Source organism: Diadema setosum, chromosome 9 (genome assembly GCF_964275005.1).
Source record: "Diadema setosum chromosome 9, eeDiaSeto1, whole genome shotgun sequence".
In the NCBI taxonomy this organism is placed as follows: Eukaryota; Metazoa; Echinodermata; class Echinoidea; order Diadematoida; family Diadematidae; genus Diadema; species Diadema setosum.
This window is the reverse complement of record NC_092693.1, coordinates 14,904,774-14,932,167: the sequence shown is the minus strand read 5'-3', so window position 1 is coordinate 14,932,167 and position 27,394 is coordinate 14,904,774. Positions and strand designations below refer to the sequence as shown.

At 37.6% G+C, this 27,394-nt stretch overlaps 1 protein-coding gene across 2 annotated transcripts; it reads left to right on the top strand.

The window, feature by feature from the left end:
- Positions 1-1,500: 1,500 nt before the first annotated feature.
- Positions 1,501-18,970, top strand: LOC140232972 (p53 and DNA damage-regulated protein 1-like). 2 transcript variants are annotated; one of them, XM_072313079.1, is made up of 6 exons: positions 1,501-1,666; positions 6,360-6,669; positions 15,796-15,892; positions 16,596-16,673; positions 17,167-17,247; positions 17,962-18,970. In XM_072313079.1, the coding sequence occupies exons 2-6, from the start codon at positions 6,619-6,621 to the stop codon at positions 18,048-18,050; spliced, it is 396 nt and encodes a 131-aa protein (XP_072169180.1). In that variant the 5' UTR covers positions 1,501-1,666; positions 6,360-6,618; the 3' UTR covers positions 18,051-18,970. The 2 variants fall into 2 exon arrangements, with proteins under 2 accessions (XP_072169180.1, XP_072169178.1); XM_072313077.1 differs by lacking the exon at positions 6,360-6,669 and having other exon boundaries at positions 17,962-18,969.
- The last annotated feature ends 8,424 nt before the right edge of the window (positions 18,971-27,394 follow it).

Below are 27,394 nucleotides of genomic sequence, written 5' to 3'. Positions count from 1 at the left end.
ATTGTTTGGTGTAGAAAGAACTAGTAATTCATCAAGGGAAACTCCATGTATTCAGGGTGACTGTGAGGTACCGTACTGCAATAAAAAGAATAGGGTCAGTCATGATAATGAGAGTTTCATTGACGAGACAAAAACAAAATTTAGAAAGTTATAAAAGTGTGATTTCTTTTCCAGAAAGCGTTCACCAGACTGACCCTGGTCAAAACCACGATTATGGAAATTAGATGAGCAGTTGTATTGTCCCTGCTATTTGAGGGGAAAAAAAACTCTGTAAACTTGTGCTTTTTTGTCAATTTCACAATAATTGTAAGTCATTCCCCCTTGTCACCATTCCTGAATTAAGGAGAATGGAATCTAAATATAATTGAATGTGGACTGAGTAAATGCAGCAACATTTAATAGTAGAACATATTCCTTAAAATTTTAGGAAATTGGACAATCCATACAAAAGTTATGAATTTTTTTAAAGGTATGGTGCTGCCATATAGCTGAATGAGAAGACTTCAGCCTTTTGTGATGTCACTGGACAACTGTAAAGAAAATTCAACATATTTTCACTTTTCAAGCATAATGAAAGAGCACTAATTGACTTACCTTTTTTCCTAAAAGCAGTGGAAATATTATTTCCCTTAACACAAAAAAGAAATGAATGTATACTTTTCTTGAGAGAATGAATTTTGAGATAATCTCTGTACATATTTTTTGTTATATCATGTTCCATACGTGACATCACAAACTGTACCTAGTCTTCTCAACTAGCGATGGTGGCACTTAAGTTTTAATGATGCATAACTTTTGAATGGATTGTCCAATTTTCATAAACTTTCACTGATGTGTTTTACTAATATTGTTGCATTCACTCAAGGCACAATGTACTTAAAGCTGAAAACTAGAAGGGATTTATCACAATCTTTTTTTTTGGGGGGGGGGGGGGTTAGTGAGTTAATTGGTATAGTGTTGTAGAGCTTGATCTCCTCTTCGTTATGTTGTCAATTTTAAATAGTTTTAATTTTCAGTTAAATGTTTTAAAAAAAATATAACTGCATTGGTGCTATTTTATCCGACATGTATATTCGAAATGATGCTTATGAATCAACCCACACTTTTGATCAAATGAACTTTTTTTTTATTTCATGAAAATTGATTATTTTATCTTTATATACGTTCAAATCTTAGAATGCGACAGAGCCCTTCTGGTTCTCTCCTATCCTGAAATAAAAATTATATATATAATATAGATGATTTCCTCCATACATGCATTGAACATTGCAGGGGTACTCTATAGCCTGTATAATAGGCCCAGAAAAGGCAACCCTCGAAAGCGTTTATACAGTTCTATGTACGCTCCTACAGCACTTATAGTCGATCAGGAAAATAACGCATTGATCGAAGGCTATTTTCCATTTGCCGTGGAAATGGAACAATGCTAGCTAGCCCATAATTTCGCACGTGCACGTGCAAGTAAAGCACACTGTTTACATCGCTTTCCGTGCCTACATACATGAACGTGTGAACTGCTAAGGCTGGTGGATGTCGTCGCTCTCGAAGTTTGTCGCCTCACGTTCAAATGTACGCTTCTGAAATGCCTAGAGATACAAATTTCATTTTGACTCATTTAGGAGAATTAGAAGCTCTTGCAGAAGAAATATTGACGGAAAAACAGCAAGTAAGTATGTGATATTCATTCACATTGAGTCATATTTGTTCAGCGTCGACGTCGACTGACAGCTGACGCGACTGCTGCGCACTCGCTGCTGCGACAGGACTCTGTAACTATTGACTAACGCCAATTACTATGTATGGGACTATTTTGTGGGAATAGTCTGTGAGACTCGATTGTGCATGTGATTGATATTTATTCTGTTGTTACTGATGCGTGTCACGGTGATTATGGACAGGAACGGTCGGATGAAGGTTATTAAAGGTCTGCAATAGGGACAAGTCAAATATACAGTCAAAACGCTGATGATCCACCATTGCTTTAATACTAGCAACAGGTAAAATCCCATCCAATGCAATGCAAAAACACGAAAAGGGCAATGTCCAGAGCACTCCTATATAGGCTATGCCTAGTGACCCCTAGACAGAAAAATTTGTCTGAATGGAGAAATCTTTTGAAAATCAGTTTTTTACTTTCATGGCTCTTCTCCGTAGACATAAAGGAGGGGATTCCCTGGGCCGTGAAGCCAGACGCAACGTATTCTCTGCGGAACGTGTCCCAGACGACAAGTAGACACTACTGTGTAGGCCTATGCCTATGGGCGCTACACTTTTATTTTCGCGTACAAATATTTTCGTGAATGAGGAGGTCACAAACATTTTCACCAGATGTTTTCGCAAACTGACACAGAGGACTCTATAACTTAGGGTTAAGCGCACTACTACCTTGGCATATGATAACATTTTCGCGTGTTGTTAAATTTGTGGTCCAACTGTGATTGTGAAATTCGCGAAAATAACAGCTCAAGTTATATGTACACCTCAATCTTTCACTTCAGTTAAAGTGACCCTATGCTCAATGACCCCATGCTGAACTATGAACACTTGGTCAAAACTGTCCATGACGTTCCACTATTTGTTGTTCTTATTGTGTTTTTTTAAACCATATCCATACTATAGACAATGAGCCTATGCCTACACACAACACAAAGAAAGCCAATTCCCCCTTCAAAAGTGTGACAGAACCACAAGGGATAGTGGGGAATCGGAAGAATTGATTTGGCAATAATTTCTCTGGAAATGATAAATGTGTGAACTACATTGTAAATGACATTTGCCAACAGGGACTCCAGGCTAACAATGTGACATTCGCCATGTTTTTTAAATTGCAGCATGTTTCATTGGGAGTCTGATACAACAAACCCTCATCATTTGCACCCAAACTTCCTCTATTGAAACTGAGTGAAGAAGCTCTACAACTGAGTATATTGAGCAGTACAATGAAAGCATCAGCATTAATAAACCCTTAAAGGGCTAGTATAGTTTTGGTTGAGACCTAATTTCAGGTTTCTAGCATTTTTGGTGAGATAATGAGACACCTCTTATTAAATACAAAAGAGCATGTAAATTGTATGAGGAATTCAACGTTTATCTGATGAAAGTTGGTTTTAAAATGGCTGAGATATCCAAAACAGAGCGATTCTAGTAAAGTGTGGGACCCACACTTTATTACGATCGCTTTGTTTTACTTTGTTTTTGGATGTTTCAGTCATTTCAAACCCGATTTTCATCAAATAAACTTTGAATTCCTCTTAAAATGGTACAGTATCCTCTCTACTATATCATAAGTGTTTTCTTGGTATCTCGCAAAAAGTTAAAAGCCCAATTCTCATCTCTACCAATACTGTACCATCCCTATAAACATATAGAAAAGACTAAACATCATAAAGTAGTGTCTTCTAACAAATGAATTAGTATTTTCACATTACAGTTGTACTTCAGTGGCCACTTACCCTGGGTTTCATCCAGATACCATTCTAAGATTTAGTAATTTGTACCAAAGCGAGGATGCAGGATTTCACAAGGCACTCAAGTACACCATTTGGAAAGTTGAATGAATGAGCGAGTGTAGGTTTATGAACACAGGTGCATATGGGACTTTCATTGATTGAGTTGGAACACGTCCGAGGCAGTGAAAGAGTGATTGTTCTGTGTGATCTCCAAAAGTTTGGCTTGTTAGTTTCAAGTTTTGCTCATTTCTTACAGATTATTCTGGGGGGGGGGGGGGGTTCAGTTTCTGGATATTTGCTTTTAATGCTAAATAGGAGAAAAACATGAGTAGTTACTCCTCTGCAATAAAAGGGTATCTCACCTACTGAGCACATTCTGAGACAGGCATTATTTTGTGAAATGATGTCTTCATGTTTAATTTGATTTGATTTTGATTTGATTTATTTCTTCATTCAATCAGATACAATTTGAATACAAATTTCAAAAGTACAAAGAAAAGAATAGCAAGTACAGTGAAATAAATTGATAACAGTACACAAATAGATACAAATAGGTGATTGCATTGAGCAGTGTACATACACAAAAACATGAAATAAAATATACATGTACAGTATTTTTCAGTAAATGACAGAGATCATTGAATGCAGGAGACCACCATCATAAGTGATTAAGCTTGAAATGGATTGGGGCCATATGATAGCATTATCTAATTTTGAACATTAAACATGGCTTCTTGCAATTGCTGTAATTGTGAGTACGATCTGAGTGACAGATCCAAGAGAAAGACAGAGACACTGCGTACAATGTTAAGAAACTACACCATTTCCTCAGTAAATGCCCCAATGGCACTTTTCATGATGATGATACAGATGATGATAATGATAATGATAATGATGATAATAATAAGGATAATAAAAGTAATCATTATTATTATTATTATTATTATTATTATTATTGTTATTATCATCATCATCATCAACATTATCATCATAACAGTAACAATAATAATGATAATATTTGTAAGGATAATAACAACCATATTCATTTAGCACATATCACACACACACACACACACACACACACACACAAAATGAATGTCCCTAATGCCCATTAAAGGAAGGAGAATACAGAAATAAAGGAAGATAGACATGAGAGAGAGAAGAGGAAACAGGGCAAGATAAAAAATGATAGAACTTTGATGTACAGCGCAAAGCTATATTATATCCATTGACAAGTTAAAAGAAATATTATCAAAAGACTCTTCAAATCGTCTGTTGTATCGTCCTGTTTGAGATGCACAGGTAATTTGCCAGTTGGAAAGATTTTGCACAGTGAATAGTGATGTTGATGGTATCATGAAAAAACCAATATATATATATATATATATATATATAAATTTTTTTTTTTTTTTTTAAGAAATACATCGTAGTACAATAATGCATGGTGCTGACACCAGAGAGGGAAAGACTTCATCACCTCTTCTTTTCCACTGTTCACATCTATCCGGAATATTATCTAAAGCCATGCTTCTCTACCAGTGTGCTGCGATGTTGGCTAAAAATAGAATAAAAGATTGATATGTGATCTAACTGGGCCATAAAAAAAAAAATAAATACAGTGTAATATAAATAAATTGTAGGAGCCAAAGGGCGTTGGGTTGAAAAGATTGAGAAGCACAGATCTTAAGTATTTCGAGATGTCGAGAATCTGACATCCAAGTTGAAGAATTCCAGCAAATCACATTCATACTTGGGAGTAAAGATTGATAGACTTCTTGCATCTACATCTGCACCAAAGAAGCCACTGAGAGGAGTGAGTTCTCTGCCCGTGAGAAGAAACCGTCCACCTGCTTGCGGAGGGAGGCCAAGATTTGACATTGCATGAAAATGGTACATATGGAATCATTACTTTCTTTCCTTACAGAAAACCAAACCCAATTATATTTATATTTTTTCATTTTTCACGAAAAGGACACATTCCATTGACTTGTTACTGACTTACATGTATATAAAGGGTAATGTCATTCCCCTTGCTTTCTGAATGAGATAGATGTCAAGTACTCTTTCATATATATGCTAGTAAAGTGAAACTATTGATTTTCATCATGTTTTTTTATATATTTTCTATATTTTTTTGTCCATGATGATGCCATGAACTGTAGAAGTCTCCTTGTCCAGCAATGACTGCTTCGCAAAGTCATAACTTTTGAATCGATTGTCCAAATTTTTTCAAACTTTCACTGATGTGTTCCACTTACATGGCTGCTTTCACTCTACGAAAATTTTCATTTGGGTTTCGGTTTCCTTTAATTTAAGCAGTTGGAGATGCAGATATGGGTGATTTCAATGAATTAAGATTCCTACATCAAAGTACATTTGTTGTTGAAAAGAGAAAAGAGGATTTGGTTTTTGGATATCTTGAATATGATATTTGTGTTTTGGTGTTTAATCATGATAGCCATGTTTAATTGCAGGTAGATGTGGGTTTTCCATATATTTTGATCTTGAATATTCCGATTCCAATTCCAATTCCATTTCCATAATGGCACTTGATATGTACAATACAGTCAGCCTTGCCTAAGTCAAATATATTTGGACTGAAGAAATAGCTTCAACTTAGAGAAAATTGGACTTACGAGGGATTAAAATCAATATGATATACAGTCTGTAAGGAGAAGAGGACTTGAAAAGACCTTCAACTTAAGCGATTATTTGACTTGTGCAAGGTCGACTTAAGCAAGGTTGGCAGTGCAATACCTTCCTACCAAAGTATGTTGTTAGAACATGCATATTGCTGTCCTGAGTTTGTTTGTTTTTTATGCCTTTTCAAGGATGAAAGAAGATTGAATAAACAGGACTCGTCTTGTAAACATTATAAATGTGAATGCATGTTTCTGTTTCTTTCCACAGGCAAGCGCTGATCCATCATTTCTTTCTAAAGCAGCCACATCCCTTAGGAGCGGAAAGTGTGTGACCGTAGTGCTCCAGCAAATTAAGCAGTAGGCAACATTTAGCAAGGAGACTATACACTGTGTTTACCAAATAATCACAAGTGAAATCAAAAGTAACAAATCATCATTCAAAGTGACATCCAGCAAATTGGCATCCTACCAGAACTTCTCACTGGCTGCAGACCAGCCTTCAATGACCTCAAGAAGAAGTGTCCACCATGAAGGACCCTGAGGGTTCTTTTGGGAGAATCTCAACCAAGGATAAACAGGTGTGATTTACTCCCACAGCTCATGTTCATGAGGATTCTGAAGCCAAAAGATTAAAAGAAAAAAGAAAAGATAATCATAATGCTGTTTTGCTGTGGTATGGAAGCTGCAGCGAGCAGGTGATATGAAAGCTTGATAAAAGTGGTAAATCTTACTTGGATGTCATCATACCTACAGCTGTATTAGACTTTTGTTCAACTGTATGTTTGGCTAAAATTCTATAATAATTGAAGCCATATTGCTTAGTTGACACTGTAAGTAGAGTAGTGTAATATGAGCTTTGAACATAAACTGCAACAAGAGAGGTAGATATTGTACAATCAGGAGTGTTGAAAGACAAATAATTCAACCCATTTGGTAATGAAGGTGATTGATCAAACCTTGGTATTACATACAAATGTATTGCATTTTAAGTGTACCGAATGTTAAAGGTAGGGAATCCCATTTGCATGCCTTAAATGAAGAGTTGTATAAATACAGTGGTATGTTGAAGAGAGTATCATTTTAGAAACTCCCATAAAGTATTGAAAGTGGAAGGTAACATTTAGTACATTTTTATTGACCATTAGATTTTGAATTGAATTTTGGTCAGGCTCACCGTAAATTCCAGTACATTACTAGGCTACCTTTGCAGACCCATGCACTGCATGTTTGTCCATCATATTTTGTGAAGAAAGTTAATCAAAACTTACAAACATTTCTATATACATTCTTGCCACACAAAATGTTATTACATCAGCTCTTATACTTTTAGATTTGTGTTTATAGATAAAAAAAAATACAGAAGACTGCAACAAAAAGGCTTAAGTGTGGCTGACACATGAACTACTGAGTAGTTAAGAGTTTTGTGCATTATTCAAATTGTAGATAACTGTTGACTTCCAAATTTCTAAGCAGTGGCCTAAACAAGTCCCCTGAGGTTCATATTTAATGTTTTGCTGCATTTTGGGAGGTCTGTAAAAGGTATCCCCTACCTTTAAAACAAAACAAAACAAAACTTACAAACACCAGGAAAGAAAAAAAGGAGTTGTCATTTAGCCTAATAACCTGTGCGTGCATGTGGGTCTGTGTGTAAAGGAGATGTCATCAAAAGAATCATACTTGCAGTTTAAAATGGAACTTTCGTTTTGCAAATCATAGACACAGCACAGCCTCCAATGATGTGATGCAGAAAATGGTAGCTGGTTTATCAGTACGGAAAGTAGGCTCTGAGGCATATTCTCAGTTTCTTGTAACTTTCATATCCACAGGCTTAACAAACTGGGAATCTCTATGGGCATTCCAGACACTGCAAGATGTGTTGATGTCATACTCAAGGAGTTTGGTGTCACCCTATGTAAATGAAAGGAAATTATGACTGAACAGAGGAAGACCAAGAGAAAACCCCTCCAGTATGAAGATGGTAGGATCATTTCCAAGCACATCTAGCGCCCACAGGATGCCGGGGACAACGGTAAGAAGGGATAATTTCACATATGCGTGAGAGAACTAAGTGCTCACATTTTGGTTTTTAAATTGTACTTGCTACATGTACATATAGGTTGAATGTTCTTAATTCAGTTTGATTTTATTTCTTTCCTGCACCACCAAAAGAGCCCAATGAAGAGGTTTTGTATTATATTCATAATTCAAGTTTCATTTCCTTCTGGAAAATACTAAAATAACAATTTAGATAATGTGCATAGAATTCCTTTTGCCCTTAATATTCAGACATACATGTACCAGCAATATATTTGAAGTACGCACTTGAACTTCTACCCGATGTTGTGTGTTTGACACAGTTCACTTCTGTATAACTACCCAGTTCTTAAGTCACATGGTTCAGACCATTGTAAGGAAAAACCACAGGAATACATGAACACAGCAGCTGCACACATGGAGACATTGACCTATGTAGCTTTTACCAACATTTACGTTAGTCGCTATAAGATTAACATCAATATCTAAAGTAGTGGTGAATAGTAGAGAGATATACTTTGACCGATTTCACATCTGCTTTCTCTGTCTTTGGTGCTTGTAAATCAGTGCCCACAGTGCCAGCCCCACATCTCGTGAGGAGCCAATGCCAATACCCCAGCCACTCCCCAAGCACCCTTGGCTTATCACACTAGATGCTCTTTCTCTGGACTCCTGCACAGGAGGTAAGCAGCATGCATTTAGTTATTCAAATGTATTACATCTGTCCAACAGATTCAGATACAAAATTTGTACACTGTATCAATTTAAATGACATAACAATGTAAAGTTTAATGAGACAGCATTACATCTTCCATTTCAATTTTACCAAGGAAAAAAACAACAAAAAACAAACCCTGACTAATTATGGAGCTCCACAGCACAGCAGAAGAAGAAACAAATAAGGGTAGGTTTGTTCATAAGGAGATGACTTTTGAAGTATGGATAGTGATGTTGATGATATGACTGAAACAGCGTAAGATAATTGCATCATTGTTACAATTTTAGCTTATGACTTGTTAAAAAGTTATCAATAATGCAACTTTTTTCTTATGCCTACAGGTGCCATGTGGTGTCTTCCCAAAAGATGAAACTAAAGTTACAGATGTGGTCTATATCCTGGACCATCTTCAAAAAGTATATTCCATGGAAGGAGTCACCAATACCAGTATTCCTCTATGTTAAGGACCCCAGCTGCAAAAGAGGTTGTGCTGCTATCGTAGCTATGGAGGGACATCTTGCCACAAACTACACAGCCCCAAATCAGGAGTGGCACAAATATTGACTTTACGTTGTAAGAGGTATTAGCAACGTTGCACAATTGCAGTCAACTCTGAGAAAGTGAAAACAGAATGATGTGCATTTAGTTTGCAATGCGACAGTGCAATCCAATATCATACCGCAGTTTTAGAAGAGGCTGGATTCTGCATCTTTTGGTAATGTCAGACAAGCTGTGCTTGAAGACTGCAGAATGAGAATGATAAAGGGTAGAAATATTGTGGAATTCCAGTATCTCTTACCTAGGGGATTTACCCTTGGTGAAATGAGCAGCAATGATAGGTGTTCGTACGTGTTTGTTTGGTGTTTGTTTGGGGTTTTTTTTTCTCCTGCTGATTGTAATTAATATGCTCTTTTTCGTCCTTTCCCAGGACATATACAGTCAACTCCGGATACCTCGAATTCGTCGGGACTGAAGAAAATGGTTCGAGGTACGTGAAATTCGAGGTACGCAAAATTCGAGGTACGCGTACGTACGTCGAATTTTCTTCGACTTATCCGACGTTTATCGATTTTCAACATGGTATCTGTTATAGTGCCTACCGATTGTTTGCATGCTCATCAATTGGAATTGAATCGATATGTTATATGAATGAATTGAATGAAAATCGGAATTGAAATCAGAATATCAGAAATTAAGATTTTGGTGGCCCTATCGCGCCACCAAAAACGTCGGATGTTCGCCTTTACTTTTGAAAATGAATAGCGGTAACAATCGGCTCCGTAAGGTACTAAAATAAATGTCGGATGTTTGCTCATACTTTTGGAAATGAAAAACGATAAGACTCAGCACCGTATGGTGCTAAAACTAATGTCAGATATTTGATTTTGCGTTCGGAAATGATTAAGGACAACATTCGGCTCCGGAAGACGCTGAAATAAATGTCGAATATTTGCTTTGACGTTCGGAAATGAAAAACAATATTCAACTCCGTACGATGGTTAGATAAGTGTCGGATGTTTCCTTATACTTTCGAAAGGAAATAGCAATAACATTCGGCTCCAGAAGATGCTGAAATAAATGTCAGATGATCGCTTTTATGTTCGGAAGTTCCAATAACATTCTGGTCCATACGATGCTAAAATAACTGTCTGATGTTTGCTTTTAAATTTCGAAATGAATAACAGTAACATTCAGCTGCGTTCAATGGTAAAATTAATGTTTGATGTTTGCTTTGACGTTCGGAAATGAGTAACAATAACATTCAACTCCTTACGATGATAAAATAAATGCTGGATGCTTTTACGATCGAAAGTAAATGGCAATGACATTCAGCTCCGGAAGATGCTAAAATACATCTCGAATGATTGCTTTTACGTTTGGCATGTTTGAAAGTGAATAGCAGTAATATTCTGCCCCATATGATGCTAAAAAAGTATTGGATATTTGCTATTACATTTCGAAATGAATAACAGTAATATTCAGCTACGTTTGATGATAAAATAAACGTCTGATGTCAGCTTCGACGTTCAAAAATGAAAAAACAGTAACATTCGGCTCCGTACGATGATAAAATAATATTGTCAGATGATTCATTTCACTTTCGGAAGTGGACAGCAGTAAAATTCGGCTCCGTACGATGATAAAACAAATGTCGTATGTTTGAAATGAATCACGGTAATATTCTGCTTCGTACGATGCAAAAATAAATGACAGATTGTTGCTTTTACATTTGGAAATGATTAACGGTATTAATCCGCTCAGTTGAGATGCTGAAACAAATAGCGGACGTTTGCTTTCACATTTGGAAATGGATAAGGATAGCATTCAGCTCCGTAAGATGCTAAAATGAATGTCTGTTGTTTGCTTTTACATTTAAAAATGATTAACGGTAATATTCGGCTCCGTAAGGTGCTAACAGACTAATAAATGTTGGATGATTGCTTTTACAATAAGAAATGAATAACGGTAACTTTCGGTTCTTTACAATGCTAAAACAAATGTCGGATGCTAACAGATGTCGGCAAATGCTCCCACTTTTTCGTTTAAATCAGTGCTTGCGTTCTCGGGGAAGAATAAATGAAACATACTTCGTGAAAGGCAAAAAAAAAAAAAGTTAAAAAATGGCACTACGCAGGAGATTGATGTTTGGACAGTGGACCGTGATTAATGCCAAAGATATAACTGTCAACACCCAACACCTACGCAGGTGCGCCACGACGGCTTAGAAATCTACGCGCGCGGTATGACTATTATGATCAAGAATTAAAACACAGTGGTTAAAGAAAAGAAGATGATGGGCAGAGCGTAGTGCTATCGTAAGCACTCCATTGGCAAGGGTGCTATGTGCATACCGTGTACGTGTGTAGGTAGGTGTTGGGGATTTTTCTTGTCAGCTGTGTACCGGGTATTTCTTTGGTCGCGCGATTGTTCTGGTCGGGAATATTTACAGTCGAGTGTGAAAAGATTTGTGACATGTCTTCTTCGCTGTCCACGCGCGCTTAATCGGAGATGCTGAGTGATGTTGCAATTCGATTCGAGCTACATGCTGGGAAAAACAATAAGTTAATTAAGATCGGGACAGTAGATTTCACTTCGAGGTAACCGAACTTCGAGTTATTTCTTCGAGCTACGCGAATTTTAATACACGGAAACTCCATAGGAACAATCGGGACTTTCATTTTGCCCCCGAGGTAAGTGATATTCGGCTTATCCGACGTCGAGGTATCCGAGGTTGACTGTACACACTTTTGTTTACATGTTTTAACAGGAGTGCCGAGGCATGCTGTACACTGTCCTTCAAAAAGATGAGGTATTGGCACACCAACAAACCCATAGGATCTCCCATCAGAGGATTAAGTCGTCACAGATGCCTGCAAATACAGTGCACTCCTGTCATAAAGAACACGGATGTAACGAAATTCCGGTTACAAAGAAATACGAATTCAGGCCGCAACTTAATCGGCTCTGTGTTTTTTATTGTCTATTTGTTTGGTTATAACGAAATTTTGATAAACAACATAACGATATATCGATATAATGAGTTAAACAGGATGTTTAACCTGGTGAAGTGGTCAAGCCTCACATCCAAGTGGACCCCATGGAAGACCAGCTTAGCATAGCTGAAGCTGAATATGGGCTATCCAGCCATCTTCTCAGATGGAAATTAACATACAAACAAACGAAGGAAATCTGCCAGTCCCGAGGACTTCGTTATAATGGGAGTATGACTGGACTGAGTTACAGGCCAAGACATCCACCCAATGATCCTAAGGAACTGTCCAGAGTAATTTCCAAGAGATGTGTGATGCTGTTCTCATAAAGCCATTTCACCGCTTCTCATCCAATGGTCAGTCAGATGAGGGGCTGTACTGTGTATACAAAGAACAGTTTGTTATTTCCATGGTGTGTGAAAAATTTCCCTCTGGCAACCTGGTGCAGTGCCAAAGATCGCCAACAGCAAGATGAGAGAACCAGAACAAACAAGTATATAGCAGGTACCTTACAAGGATTATAACTGCATGTATGAATACTCTCAAGCCCTGCTCTTCCTAGGTCTGGGAGACCTGATCATCAGATGCAGTATATGTATCATCTGAGAGGGGGGTTGGAAGCAGAATGATCACCAACTGGAAGATTAACAAAAGAGATGATACAAATGCCTGTCTGACGTGGAAATTATTTTGGCCTTTTGAGATGCATGCAACACAAAAGTATCTCCATGATCGCTTTTTGGAACCTTTTCTGATCTTTGATGTGTGAATTTTGGCACCCCAGTCATTCCATGCCTTCAAGTAGTTCTGTTGCTAAACTGTAATGTCACAGTTACCGCACATAGCAAAGTCAATCTAGGTAATGGTGACTATTAGGACAAATATTATCAGACCGTCCACAAATTTGATGGCAGCCTTGACCTTGTAAGGCTCGGTGGTGACACAGATGACTTGTGACAAGTGATGCAATCTGAAATTGAACAAATATACATTTATAAATCTGATTAACGTCTGTTGACATGTGTCTCGAAAACAACAAAGGGATACAGGGTACAAACATCACTATATGACAACAATAATAAAAGAAAGAATTGATTTACTGTACTCTTTCTGAATGATATTTTTTCTTTAAACAGATGTCAGAATTTATTCTTTCATTCCTACATAAACATTTCTGCTCTTAAATAATGAATGCTGCTAATCTGACGTAATGATTTGTAAAAAAAAAAACTATACTCGATTATTCCATATCAGTTTTATTTGTCGGAATTAAGCGGAAACATGATAAAATCAGCCTTGAGGAGGGTAAGGTTTTAAACACTTACACAACATACAGCTATGATTTACACTTTTGCAGGTATTTGTGGACAGGATTGACTTTTATTTAAATGTTTTCTCATCAGGGAAAATTTCATGTCATTCAATTAAGCAAGCAAAGTATACCAGATATTATGTCAGAGTTAAAAAATGAATCTTCTGATTGCTCAGAAAGATGGCAGCTTCAAATATTAAACGTCAAAGGCACAAATGCATGTGTGGAATTTTTTTTTTTTTTTTTTTTTTTGGGGGGGGGGGGGATTGAATCAACCCTCACCCCCTACCCCATGATTGATTTCGTTATGAAATTGACCGTGATGCACTTGGCATCCCATAAAAGTTGTCCTCAAGGTCGGCTATCCTCGAGGTTAAGGATCACCGTCTGAACATAACTAATGTCAACATTCACAGACCCACAAATATAAACTGGATAGTTTATAATCCGCTGAGTTTACAACTACACATGCTTATAAATTTACTGTTCAAAATACTCTGTAATTGAGACAAATGTAAATGTGATTAAAGATGCCTCTCTCCTGCAAGAATGGCTTTATGTGCCACAGTAATTTGTAGTCCTACATTATGTGTTTTTATGTAGTAGCATATGACTGTCCATTTCAACTAGATTTCGTGGTCATATAATATGCCTAGGATGCCTAGAATTTGAGCAGGATGATGTGTTATATGGATCTTCAGTACATTATCTTGTGTAGTGCAGACAGTGTGCATACCTAGTACCAGAGTAATGCATGTGCAATACACTGCATTGTGTGCAGTACGGCGTAATGTAGTAGAAATAAGTTATGTGATTATTCATATCTATGACTTTATGTCCTATTGTTTGTTTTTTCAGTGTGTGTGTTTATGTGTGTCTTTGTGCATGCAAGAGTTCTACTTAGTATGCGAACAAGGTGAACAAGTCTTATGTTTCACATATTTCCTTGTCATATGATACTTATGAACAATAATCCTGTTGCCACATATTTCTGCTTATATGGGGAGTGGAAAGGAGCCAGTGCAATAAATATCCATTATTCTACCAAACACTTGCTTGTTTTGACTTTATACAGTGTACTTGTATGAGTAACACTTTGTCAAGACAACAAGGTGCTGTGTGAGGCACTGAAAGGTGTTGTGTATGTTTGTGTGTTTGAGGAGGGTATTTGATATATGACTTGTCACTCTATCAACTATCATGAAACATTGTCTTTCAGAAGAGATTTGCTCCGAAAAATTCTTGTCAGCCAATTGTCTGGTGGGAATAACCTCTTGTAGCATTATATGTAAGGCATGATATAAAAGAAAATTATGCTTCCTTTATTGCAAGTTACTATTTAACTAATAAGCTGTCCAGCAGAGGGCAGAGGGTGCTGCTCTGCGGCAACCACCACCAGCTTTTTCGTCGTCTTCACGTTTGTGATATTTTTGTTGAAATTTTCGTCTCTTCAGTGTTCAGGGTTTTTTTGTCCACACGTTCACTCTCTTAGGCAGGGGCGGATCCAGGGAGGACCACAAACGGCGCACACCCCCCCCCCTTTATTTTTTGTTGAAACAAAAGAAATAAAAAGAAAAAAATGGGGGAGGGGTGCGTGCGCCCCCCTTTATTTTTGTAAACACGCCCCCTCTTTACGAAATTCCAGGATCCGCCTCTGTTAGGCCCGAATTCACGAAGGTGGTACAAATGAAACCATGGTTTAAACCATGGACAAAAACCATGGAGCGCCAAGTGTCGCACAGAATATTTCGTTACGAAATCAGTCATTTCATCGATGAAATGATTATTTTGTAACGAAATGACAACATTTTGTAACTAAATGAGCATTTTGTTAACGAAACGGTCATTTTGTCGACGAAATGACCAATTTCGTAACAAAATATTCCGTGCGACACTTGGCGCTCCATGGTTTTTGTCCATGGTTTAAACCATGGTTTCATTTGTACCACCTTCGTGAATTCGGGCCTTAGAGTTGAGTAGTCCAGGAACCTTTGAGAATGGTTGTTGCTAATAGATAGTAATATTATGAAGACACCAAAAACAAATGGTTTTTGTTTTGGTACCAATATATAAATTTAGGCTAATCATTGAATTGATAAAATAAGTTTGTGAGTAAATTTTTGTTTTGTATTTTATTGCAATTTCGTAGGTTGTGGACTTGGATCGGAAGAGGAATCAAAGCAGAGAGGCGGTGCGGGCCTTAAGGAGGCAGTCCGACACCCAGCAATCATCCAAATCTCACAGTGGTAATGATTAATCATTCAAGCTGTCCCTTATAACCTCCTCCAAGGAAGGAGGTTATGTTTTCATCGGCGGTGGTTTGTTTGTTTGCTTGTCTGTTTGCATAATAACTCAAAAAAGTTGTGAATGGATTTGAATGAAACTTGCAGGTAAAGTTAGTAATGGCACAAGGAACAGATGATTAAATTTTGGTAGTGATCAGGGATCTTTTCAAGATTTTTAAAGGATTTTTAATCTTTTTGTAGATAGGGTCAGTGAACTTAGGAGTTCAAGCTGTGCATACGATGTATTTATGAGATTTGCATAAGCGCTTTAAGTGTGTGCTCTGCTCAGTCAAGGCGACGCATAGCTGGAAGCTGACGTCGTAAACAAAAGGCTTCTGTATGGGGGAAATTGGGCGATTTTCAGCATGTGTGTATGGGTGGAAATAAGCTGCTTGGTGGAGGTCTGCGCTCTCTGAGTGCTTTTCTAGTTTCATTCTAAGTCGGTCATTGATGATGACATGATCATTTTAAGATGTTACGTCAGTACCATCATTACTGTTGTGAAGCAGGGTCCTGTGCCGGTCACTGTTTGCAGCACATCATCTTCTGTTCAGACAGTGCTCTTTGTTGATGTTATTGCTTTGTTGTTGTTTATTGCTGAGGTTTTAAATGCCTTCACAAATGAGCAAATCTTTGTTCTCGTTTTTATTCACTGTTTATGCAGAAAATAAGACATGGATCTGCTTTGGGAATACCTTTGTAAAGTTGCCATCCAAGAATGTACAAACCATGCTGACAGAAGGTAAGTGATATAGTTTTGCTCCACATTTGCTATATGCTTCCAGGGATATGCCAATGAATACAAGTCTCTAGGCATTGTTATCATGACAGTCTTTTAGGAATTCCTGAAACCTGTAACCAATGGGTTGCGAGTCACGTGAGTCAGCAGTTATTGTATACAACTCGCTTGTAGAAGTTCCATCATGAAAGATGTAGGACTGTTATTTGTATCAAGATCTGAAACCTCACAGTGTGTAGCATTCCAACAGAACACCATATTGAAACTGAAAGTAGGCATTTGGGAAAAAAAAAAATGTAAAATTGGTGTGAACCATGATTGCATGGTTTCTGCATGATTTATTTTCATTGCATGTGGCATATTTGACTTCTCTCTTGATCAATTATCATATTTTGCTTCATCTCTATAGTGTCCCATCAACCTCTTTGTCTGCTTGTATATTTATTTGACCCTGATGATATTCATCCTTCTTAACATCCATCTCCCCCTTGTGTAGATCAGAAGAGACTTGACGGGGAAATCAATAATCTGAGGGAAGGGCTGAAACCAAAAGTTGCCAAACTACGAGACATGGAAGGTGAGACCCAAGTTTAAACCTATGAGAGAACTTGTGTTTGGAATGAATGAATTACACTCCACTTTTGCTGCATTCCCAATTGCTAGATTTGTTGATGTAAGAAATATTTCATTATGAAATAGTGAAGTGATATTAAATTGAAATTAGGTAGGCATCCCAACTACAATGTTCAGTATCACAGAATGTACACACACACACAAAAGCAAGTCTAACATTACAAGTTAACATTTTATTCTGATCATCACAATGGCTTTCAAAAGGTTAGTGTTTTGTAGAAGTTGCTATTTGAAGCTGTTTCATTTCAAATCTTTTGTAAGGTATATATTTGAAGTAAACACTTTGAGGTCATAGGTTAGTCATCTTCCCCTAAGCAACATCTTGTAGAATGAACACTTATCCTCATAAGAGCTCCATAAAATTCCAAACCAAATTAGACACCCACATAGCATCCTCTTCTTTAGTCCCAAAAGACTTGTCATAATAGACGGACTCCAGTGTGAGAAGCAACATTCTTGGCACGTTTGTAATGAGGTAAAAAAAAATGGAGGAGGTGATGTAAGGAGCATGATTCATGTTCATTCATTCATTCATTCATTCATTCATTCATTCATTCATGTTTTATTTTCATTTCCAAACAATATACATGGATATGATACAAACGTCAAAATGATCCTCATCTATCATCCATCATCTTTGCTATCTTTTGTCCTGAAGGGAAAGCAGAGAAGAAGGGCTTTGACCTCAAGGCCATGTCCAGGGAGGAGATGACCGCTCTGCATCATCCAGGCATAGCACTCAAGTAGGACCCTGACCATGCTGCTTCCTTGTCGCGTCCGAGGCTGACCGTCACAAGGCCAATCCACTCAACTTGCAGCTGCTAAGACAGAGCCAGTCACAGTAGAATGTAGCTCTATCAGTGTTGAATCTCGTGGTTCCAAAGCAAGGAGTTACAATATGACAGTGCATTGGATGCAGAGTGATTCATCAGTCAATATATCTGAGAAAATGCAGCAAAGGAGTCACAGATTCTGGACTAATGACCATTTTGTCTGCAAATTATCAAATCATCAAATGTAGCATGCAACAAAAAGTTTGTGGTTTCTCATTTGTGTGAATGAGAGAATATGGTGGTAAATACATGTATATGATTTGTTTTGCACATTTGGAGTAGGAAAAAAGAAACTCCTGGAAGTAGCATTGTGTCATGACTCTGCCAGAGAGAAATCATGTTACAAATCATGTGATTGGTTAGTTTTGTTTATCAAGCAAACATGGGACCAATAATGGAGTCTGTACCTTTAACCAATGAGACACAATATAATGAGAAAAGGTTGTGGTTTATGATTATAGTGCTTTCTGCACAATGAACTGCCTATGGTAGTAATATGGAATTCTAAACCATGGATAGATATTCCTGGAGGTGATCACTACCTGCTAAATTTAGTACAAATTGTGTAATACGTCCGTGGATAAATATTTTTGTGGAGACAGTCCTTTCATTGAAAGTTTTAATAAATCTGTGCAATGTACAGTATTGCTAAAATCAAATTATAGTCCTGTTTAGACGCCATCATTTGCTTTATCAGATTATATTTGGTGAAGTGGAAAATTATTCAGAGTGCACAGTAATGCCTTTGGGTTTTTTTATTATGCCTCCGCCACGAAGTGGTGCCGGAGGCATTATTTGGTCTTTTGTTTTGTTTGTTGTCTGTGTTTGTGTCTGTATTTGTATGTTGTTGCATGGTGTATCTCTACTAGTGGTGGCAGTTATGGTACAGTAGTAGTTGCAGTAATAGTAGTACACTGTAATCACATTTGCTGCAGGTATGATATTGTAGTAGCAGTAAAACTGGCACAAGTTTTAGTTATAGCAGTAGCATGATATTTCTCATTGTTACGCTCGTCTTCATTTTTCATTTATTTCTTCTTTCCCACATTTGAGTGCAGCATGATGATTGGCATAATATAAACATTGAAGTAGTATAGTGTACACAACAACAACAACAAAAGTAAACACACTTGGGAAATAACTTTTCATGGCATTGGTACACAGAAAGAGATAATGAGATAGAATGTGAGACAAAGGAGCCTTAACAAAAAAAAAGAAAAGAAAAAAAGAATAGAACTTGTTGGGAATTGGCTCATTTGTGATTATGTTCTACAGTTCACAATACAGTGCATGCACATATTTTGTAATTTTGTGTTGCAGAACCTAAAAGGATAGAGAAAGAGATACATGTAGACGGATAGCTAGCTAGCTATTAGATTGATCAATAGATAGATAGATAGATAGATACGCAGATAGATAGATAGATAGATAGATAGAAGAAAACAGATAGATAGTGAGATGGACATGGAGATGGAGAGATAACCAATGAAGAAAGTACAGTGCACTTGGTATGAAGGATTAAAAGACTACCCGGGTACCGTTACATTATCTTGTACATGGTTTCATGATATGGGTTATACGTGAATGACATAGGGCAAACATAACACACAAACCTTACAATATTGGCATGTAGAGTCATCTTCAATCTGTCTTGCAGTTCCACCATGAGTGGGAGAAGACAAATGGAAACCAAACTTGGGTATATCTTAAGCTTTGTGAAGAGTTTCATCACAAAAATTGGCCAAGTGCCATTTTTAAACATTGTAAAGCAACATTTTTAAACATTTGAAATTAGGTCCATCATCAAATAGAACAAACAATACTTTTCCAATGATATCTCACTTGCTATATTACAAGGAATATTCTTAAAGTTGTGATTAAAAATATCCCATGTTTTCTTATGTCTTTAATGTTTTAATCGCAAATATCCAAATTGACAAGAATGGACTTAACACATTTTGCGATCAGGCTCTTCATATACTCAGTACACTATAGGTGTGCGTAAGAAAGAAACACACATATGTATATATATATATAATATATATCTCCATGTATATTACACATGTGTGTATATATAGTACATGTATGTATACAAATATATTCTCTCCCCCTGAAGAAAGCAGCAAAACGGCAGAGCTGCTAGCTGCCTTGCACGGGTTGTTGATACTGCAGAATGGTACTACAGATCATCCTCAATGGGAGCATTCAAATCTCATGATGAACCACAGCTTTATGTTCAATCAGAGATATTCCATTTCAGAAGAAATCGGATCCACCTGTTCTCTTTTTCCAAGGAACAATGAAGCACAAACAGAAAAAAAAAACGAAAAATTCAATGACTCTTCAACGAAATTTAATTGTATCATTTGTTTCTAGTTTTCTTTCTTCTAACATAAACAGCAGACTGCCATAGGAGATGCATAAGAAAAAGACATAGACTAGTGAACTTTGAATAAATTGGCGAAGAAAACAGAAAATGCAAGTATTGTATTATTATTTGTAGAGAGAAAGAGAGATATATAGCTGTCTGCATGTGATGCAGCATGTAGATATTGATATGTTCAATTGATATTCAATTGAATTAATGAGTGGGAAATGACCAAAAAAAAAAAAAGTCATTGAACTTAGACATTTATCTCTAGGATTACAACTAATAAAGATTTAAAAATTCATGATAAGATTTAAAAATTCATGGTTATAGAAATCATTCAGGAAAAAATACTCCGTTGGTCTTTACTCACTGGAAACAAAATAGGAGTTCTAGGCAATCTTTGACTTGGTAGGATATCGACTCATCGAGATGCACGCTGAAAACGGTTTAAAGTTGATTAGATGAAACAAAAGAAATGTTTTTGAGTGAACCATTGTCTTGCACATCTAAATTTAGAAAATATGAACGAAAATTAAGGGATAAATACACACAAATGCGCAAAATCCACTGCACACCAGTGGCATGCTGGTAAACAAGAGATGGCGCTCATACTGCTAGAATACTACTTAGTAGTCTTCAACCCGCCAGCGTATTTTTTATTTACACGCAAGCCTGTGGCTTTTCGCAATCTAATTCAATGAAACCGCTCGTGATGCGTCTATGCTTATTCCACTAGGGTTGTTTGTTGCGAAGAGTTCTGTGAGTACTGAACCCTCCGCTCGCGACGATTCGATTCGTACACATTCATCCGTGAGTGTGTGTACGCGCTGTGAAAGTTTTGCTCACCGTGGTAGACCTGCATCCAATTAGTACATGTACAAATGTTGTACATATGTAAAAAAAAATATGAAAAAGAAAATAATACAAAACAAAACAAAAATCTGACCAGGAGGAGAGGGGGAGAGAGAGAATCATAAGGAAAGAGATTAAAAAAGCAATGAATATTCTGTGATATCTCATCAAACCTGCACAAAAGTGATCAATATTATTTCGGGTATACGTTCCATGGAAGACCACTACAGTATACTTTATTGGTGTATTGGTTTATTATTATAATGGGTTACACTGACCAAATAATCATTATACATATGTATATATATATTAGTCTTCCTTCCAAGGTTAGTCTTCCTTCTTTAACGGTTGACAATGATGTGGTTATTGCTTCATCTAAATCATGTAGAAATCTTGGAGTATTATTTTGATTCTACAATGTCCATGTCTGTTCAGATCTCTGCTGTCTGTAAATCCGTGAGATATCAGTTACGCAATTTGGGTATTATTCGCAAGTATTTAACTCGTTCAGCCACAGAAAAAAATAGTTCATGGTCTTCTATCATCCCGACTTGACTTTGGTAATGCACTCCTATTTCAGCTACCACAATCTCAACTTTCACGTTTACAAAAATTGCAAAATTCAGCAGCCCGCATTGTTACCCTTACCAGGCGAAATACTCACATTACCCCTGTTTTGTCCTCATTGCATTGGTTGCGTGTTGAATCTCGCATTGTATTTAAACTATTACTATTTGTTTTGCATTGCATAAACGGATCTGCCCCAGAGTACAATGTTAATCTACTGACATTTTATAATCCTTCCAGATGTTTAAGGTCATCCGATTGTAGATTGCTTCTTGTTCCAAAAACGAAGAAATCATGGGGGGATCGGTCATTTTGCACATGCTGGACCTTACCTGTGGAATCAGTTGCCTCAAGCTATCCGTCACATTTCGAATGTTGACTCCTTTAAAGTTGCCCTCAAGACTCATTTGTTCATGACCATTTTCCAGTAGAATTGTATATTATGATATATATTTTTTCATTATCATTATTGTGTCGTTCATTTTCATGTGCATGTTTGTGTAAGAATTTTTGTATTTCATAACTTACTTCTTCTACTGCGCCTTGAGCACGTTAACTATGTGGAACTGGCGCATTAAGTACCCTGTATTATTATTATATATATATATATATAATATATATATATATATATATATATATACATATATACATACATATATATACATATATATATATATATATATATATATATATATATATATATATATATATATATATACATATCATATATATATATATTATATATAGTATAATAGTATATATATATAATTATATATATATATATATATATATATATATATATATATATATATATATATATATATATATATATATATATAGATATATATATATATATATATACATTTGCGTTTACTGAATTATGTGTGTGGAGGGGGGGGGGACTGAAGGTGAAGCCAATCCTCCTCCCCCCCCCCCCGATATTGAAACGCATATCGACACACTAGGCCTAAACATGACGAGTAATCTAACAGAATGTAAAAATGTAACTGCACTTTTTCCATCTCCGTTGATTGATAATTTAGATATTGACAGGAAAGATTGAAGGGAAAAGGAGTGGAGAAGAAGAGCATGGATGGAAAGCTTGAAGGAGAGAAGTGAAAGTTATGGAATAGGCTATAGCTGGTACAATAATGTCATGTATCAGAGAGTTGTGAAATAACATGATCGCTTAAATCTAATGACATCTGAATGGAATAAAACATCATACATTGGGAAATGTTTGCCTTTTACTCATTTCAAAATTAGGGGGGGGGGGTGTATCAAAAGTACTGTATTTGTCTTTCAGACCCTCTCACTCTCTTTCTAAAACGTCTCTTTCTCTTCTCCCGTCTCTCCATACATCATAAGTATTTGTTCCAAATACAAGCTCTCTCTATCTCTCTTGACTCCCTCTCATATCACATGATTTCTGTTTCTAAGACCCCTCTCTATATACATTGTATGTACATGTATTAATTTCATTTCTCAGACCCCAATCCCCTCTGTTATATCTGCTGCTTTAGTAAAGGCGGCGCTTTACAAAATCAAAGACTGGCGCGACCTCCCCCCCCCCCCCCCCATTTTCTTCTCTTTATTTATTTTGTTTTAACAAAATATAGAGAGGGGCACAATTTAGTAGAGAGGAAGCGCCCCCTCTCGATCCGCGATTGCGTCAACCACTCAATGTCAAAATCGGATTAACCACAAATGTCATAACACCTCGACCAGAAATGTCAAAATTTCCAAATTTACTGCAAATGTCATAACGTGTCACAGGGGAAGATCCAGGAATTCCGTAAAGGGGAGGCGCCTTTACAAAATCAAAAGCTGGCGCAACCAGCTTCATTTTATTTCATTTTATTTCTTTTTGTTATAACAGAAATATAAGAGACGGAGAGGGGCGCCGCGCCGCCCCTCTAGAAACGCTACTGCGTCAACCACAAGTTAATGGCAAAACCCAGTCCTTGCATTACAGTGAGGCGACTTTTCAAAACTACAAGCTGGCGCGACCCCCCCCCCCCCCCGCCCCCATTTTTTTTTCTTTTTATACTTCTGTTGTTTTAACAAAAATAGAAAGGGTGCACCAGAGGGGGATGCGCTCCCTCTCGATTCGCGATTGCGTCATCCATTAATGTCAAAACTCATTGCTTGCCTTTCAGGGGCGGATCCAGGAATTCCGTACAAGGGAGACACCTTTCAAAATGAAAGGCTGGCGCAACCACATCCCTCATATTTTTTTTTCGTTTTATTTCTTTTGTTTAAACGAAAAAAAGAAAGAGAAATAAAATGGAGGAGGGGTTACTTTTGTAAAGGCGCCTCCCCTTTACGGAATTCCTGGATCCTCCCCTGTGACGCGTTATGACATTTGCAGTAAATTCGGAAATTTTGACATTTCTGGTCGACGTGTTATGACATTGGTGTTAATCCGTTTTTGACATAATTTTGTGGTTGACGAAATCGCGGATGGGGGGGGGGGGGGGGGGGGGGGCACATCCCCCTCTGTTATCTCCTCTGTTTTTGTTTTTTGTTTTTTTTTTTTGTTTAAGCAAAGAAATAAAAAGAAAAAACGGGGGGGGGGGTTGGCAGCCTTTAATAATTTTGTAAAGGCGCCTCCCTTCTACGGAATAATTCCTGGATTAATCCCTGTAGTGCAAGCAATGGGTTTTGCAATTAACTTGTGGTTGACGCAGTCGCAGATCTATAAAGTGGGGCGCGGCGCCCCTCCCCGTCTCTATTTTTCTTAAAACAAAAGAAAAAAATGAAAAAAAAAAAGGGAGGGAGTTGCGCCAGCCTTTGATTTTGTAAAGGCGCATCCCTTAACAGAATTCCTGGATCATCCCATGTGACGCGTTATGACATTTTGCAGTAAATTTGGAAATTTTGACATTTCTGGTCGACGTGTTATGGCATTTGTGGTTAATTCGATTTTGGCATTTGTGGTTGAAGCAATCGCGGATCGAGAGGGGGCGCATCCCTCTCTGGTGCCCCCTCTCTATATTTTGTTAAAGCAACAGAAATAAAAAGAAGAAAATGGGGGGGGGGCGCCAGCCTTTGATTTTATAATGGCACCTCCCCTTTACGGAATTCCTGGATCCTCCCCTGTGACGCGTTATGACATTTGCAGTAAATTTGGAAATTTTGACATTTAGGTCGACGTGTTATGACATTTGTGATTAATTCGATTTTGGCATTTGTCGTCGACGTGTTATGACATTAGTGGTCATTATCACATTAATGTCGTCGACGTGTTATGACATTAGAGGTTGTTATGATATTGCACGATCCGAATTAAAATGAATTTATGAAGGATTTTCTGCATCGATCATGATATTACAAAAATGAAATACAGTCATTTCTTTTTGTTTACGAGACAATGGAACATGCAGCATGCAGTGTGTACATCCGAATATAAAACTGAGATATATACGTGTACAGATTAAAGAAAAGAGTAAGAGAACACGTCGAGTGGGAACCACTCAGAATAAAGAAAATCAAATGATCTGACTGAAGTAAGGCACATGAATTGGGAGTGTAAATTCAGAAGACTGTTGTCAAATAAGCATATAGCTTGAAGATGCGACAGCCACATTAGTGGTTGTTATGACATTTGTGGTCGATTATTGTTAGCTCACCTGAGCCGAAGGCTCAAGTGAGCTATTGCGATCGCTCTTCGTCCGGCGTCCGTCGTGCGTCGTGCGTCGTGCGTCGTGCGTCGTGCGTCGTGCGTCGTCCGTCGTGCATAAACTTTTTACATTTTCATCTTCTTCTTGAGAACCCCTCGACCGATTTTCACCAAACTTGGCAGGTAGCATCCCTAGGGGGATAGGAGCTCAATTTGTTCAAGTGGGCACCATACCCCACCTGGGGGGCCCCCAGAGGGGCCCAACCCCCCCCCCCCCCAAAAAAAAAAAAAAAAAAAAATTAAGGGATCTTCAAAAATCTTCTTCTCTAGAACCAGAAGTGATAGAGCTAAGTTAATACTATGAATTAGTACATTGATGACTGTAGTTTCAAGTTTGTTCATGGCGGAATCAGGGGTGCCCCCCTTGGGACCCAGGGGAGGGGGTGGGGAGGGTCCTAATGGGGCCCAAATTGTACATTTTCATCTTTTTCTTGAAAATGCTATTATGAATTTTCACCAAAGTTGGCAGGTAGCATCCTTAGGGGGAAAGAATCTCATTCCCATCAAATGGGCACCATGCCCCTCCTAGGGGACCCCCAGGGGGCCTAAATTTGGACCGAAATTGTAAATTTTCATCTTTTTCTTGAAAACCCTATGTATATCACAACTTTTTACTAAACTTGGCATGTAGCATCCCTAGGGGGATAGAATCTCAATTCCATCAAATGGGCACCATGCCCCACCTGGGGGACCCCCAGGGGTCCCCCCCCCCCCCTCCTGTAAGGAATCTTTATCTTTTCTCTGGAACCAGAAGTGATTGAGCTAAGTTGATACAATGAGTCAGTATATTGATGACTGTTGTTTCGAGTTTGTTCATGGGAAAATCAGGGGGTGCCCTCCCCCTCCCCCACCCCCTTGGGACCCAAGGAAGCGGGATGGAATTTGGGGGGGGGGTCCAAATGCGGGCCTAAATTTTCATCTTCTTGCTGAAAACAACATAATGGATTTTCACCAAACTTGGCAAGTAGCATTCCCATGGGGATAAGATCTGAAAGTGTTTGAATGGGCACCATGCTTTCCTTGGGGGCCCCAGGGGGTCCAAACCTCCTAAATTAATGAATATTCAATAATATTTTTCTCTAGTTCTAATCAAAAGTTATAGGGCTTTAAGTCTTTTTTTTTTCCCCAAGCTGAGTAATCCAACATTCTATAAAGTACAGTGTACTTGGCAGGTATTTTTATCAGTGTGATGGAATATGTAAATGGACACCATGCCCCCACTCACAAAGCTACCCCCACCATAAGTTTCCAATGTTCTCAGGTAAGAGTCTGCAAGAATGCATGGAAGGTGAACTTGTGATACTCATGTGAGCGCGTGACCCCCGGGTCTCTTGTTGACATTAGTGGGTTCTAACATGGTGACAGCATATTTTGAAAGAAAATCATACATTAATGATATTGTGAATTCACCTAACTCCCTCAGCTTTTGAGCATCTGACTTGAAATTTGGCATATTGTGACAGCTATGATAATAGTTTTACAAGCTTCATTTTTTCTTAATGTCAAACATTGTGTTGCCATGGTAACAATATTTTGATGAAAATCATAGAAATTGCTGATTTATTTACTTTACTCACTCAGGTTTTGAGCACTTGACTTGAGATATGGCACATTATTGTGAGTGAGCAAAATAAGACATTACTGTACTGTTAATTATATTCAATGTTGAACAATATACATTGTCATCATGGTCATGGTATTTTTTTTTCCAAGAAAAGCATACAAAGTATAGTTGCTAGTTGAGTTGGGGGTATATTAATCACATTGAGTGATACTTCTAGTTTGT

What these genes read in the sequence shown, in the direction of transcription:
- LOC140232972 (XM_072313077.1), top strand. Translation starts at nt 1,568, where the DNA reads ATGTACGCTTCTGAAATGCCTAGAGATACAAATTTCATTTTGACTCAT. An exon ending in ATCATCCAAATCTCACAGTG is followed by an intron (nt 15,893 to 16,595) that starts GTAATGATTAAT and finishes CTGTTTATGCAG; the next exon opens with AAAATAAGACATGGATCTGC. An exon ending in CAAACTACGAGACATGGAAG is followed by an intron (nt 17,248 to 17,961) that starts GTGAGACCCAAG and finishes TTTGTCCTGAAG; the next exon opens with GGAAAGCAGAGAAGAAGGGC.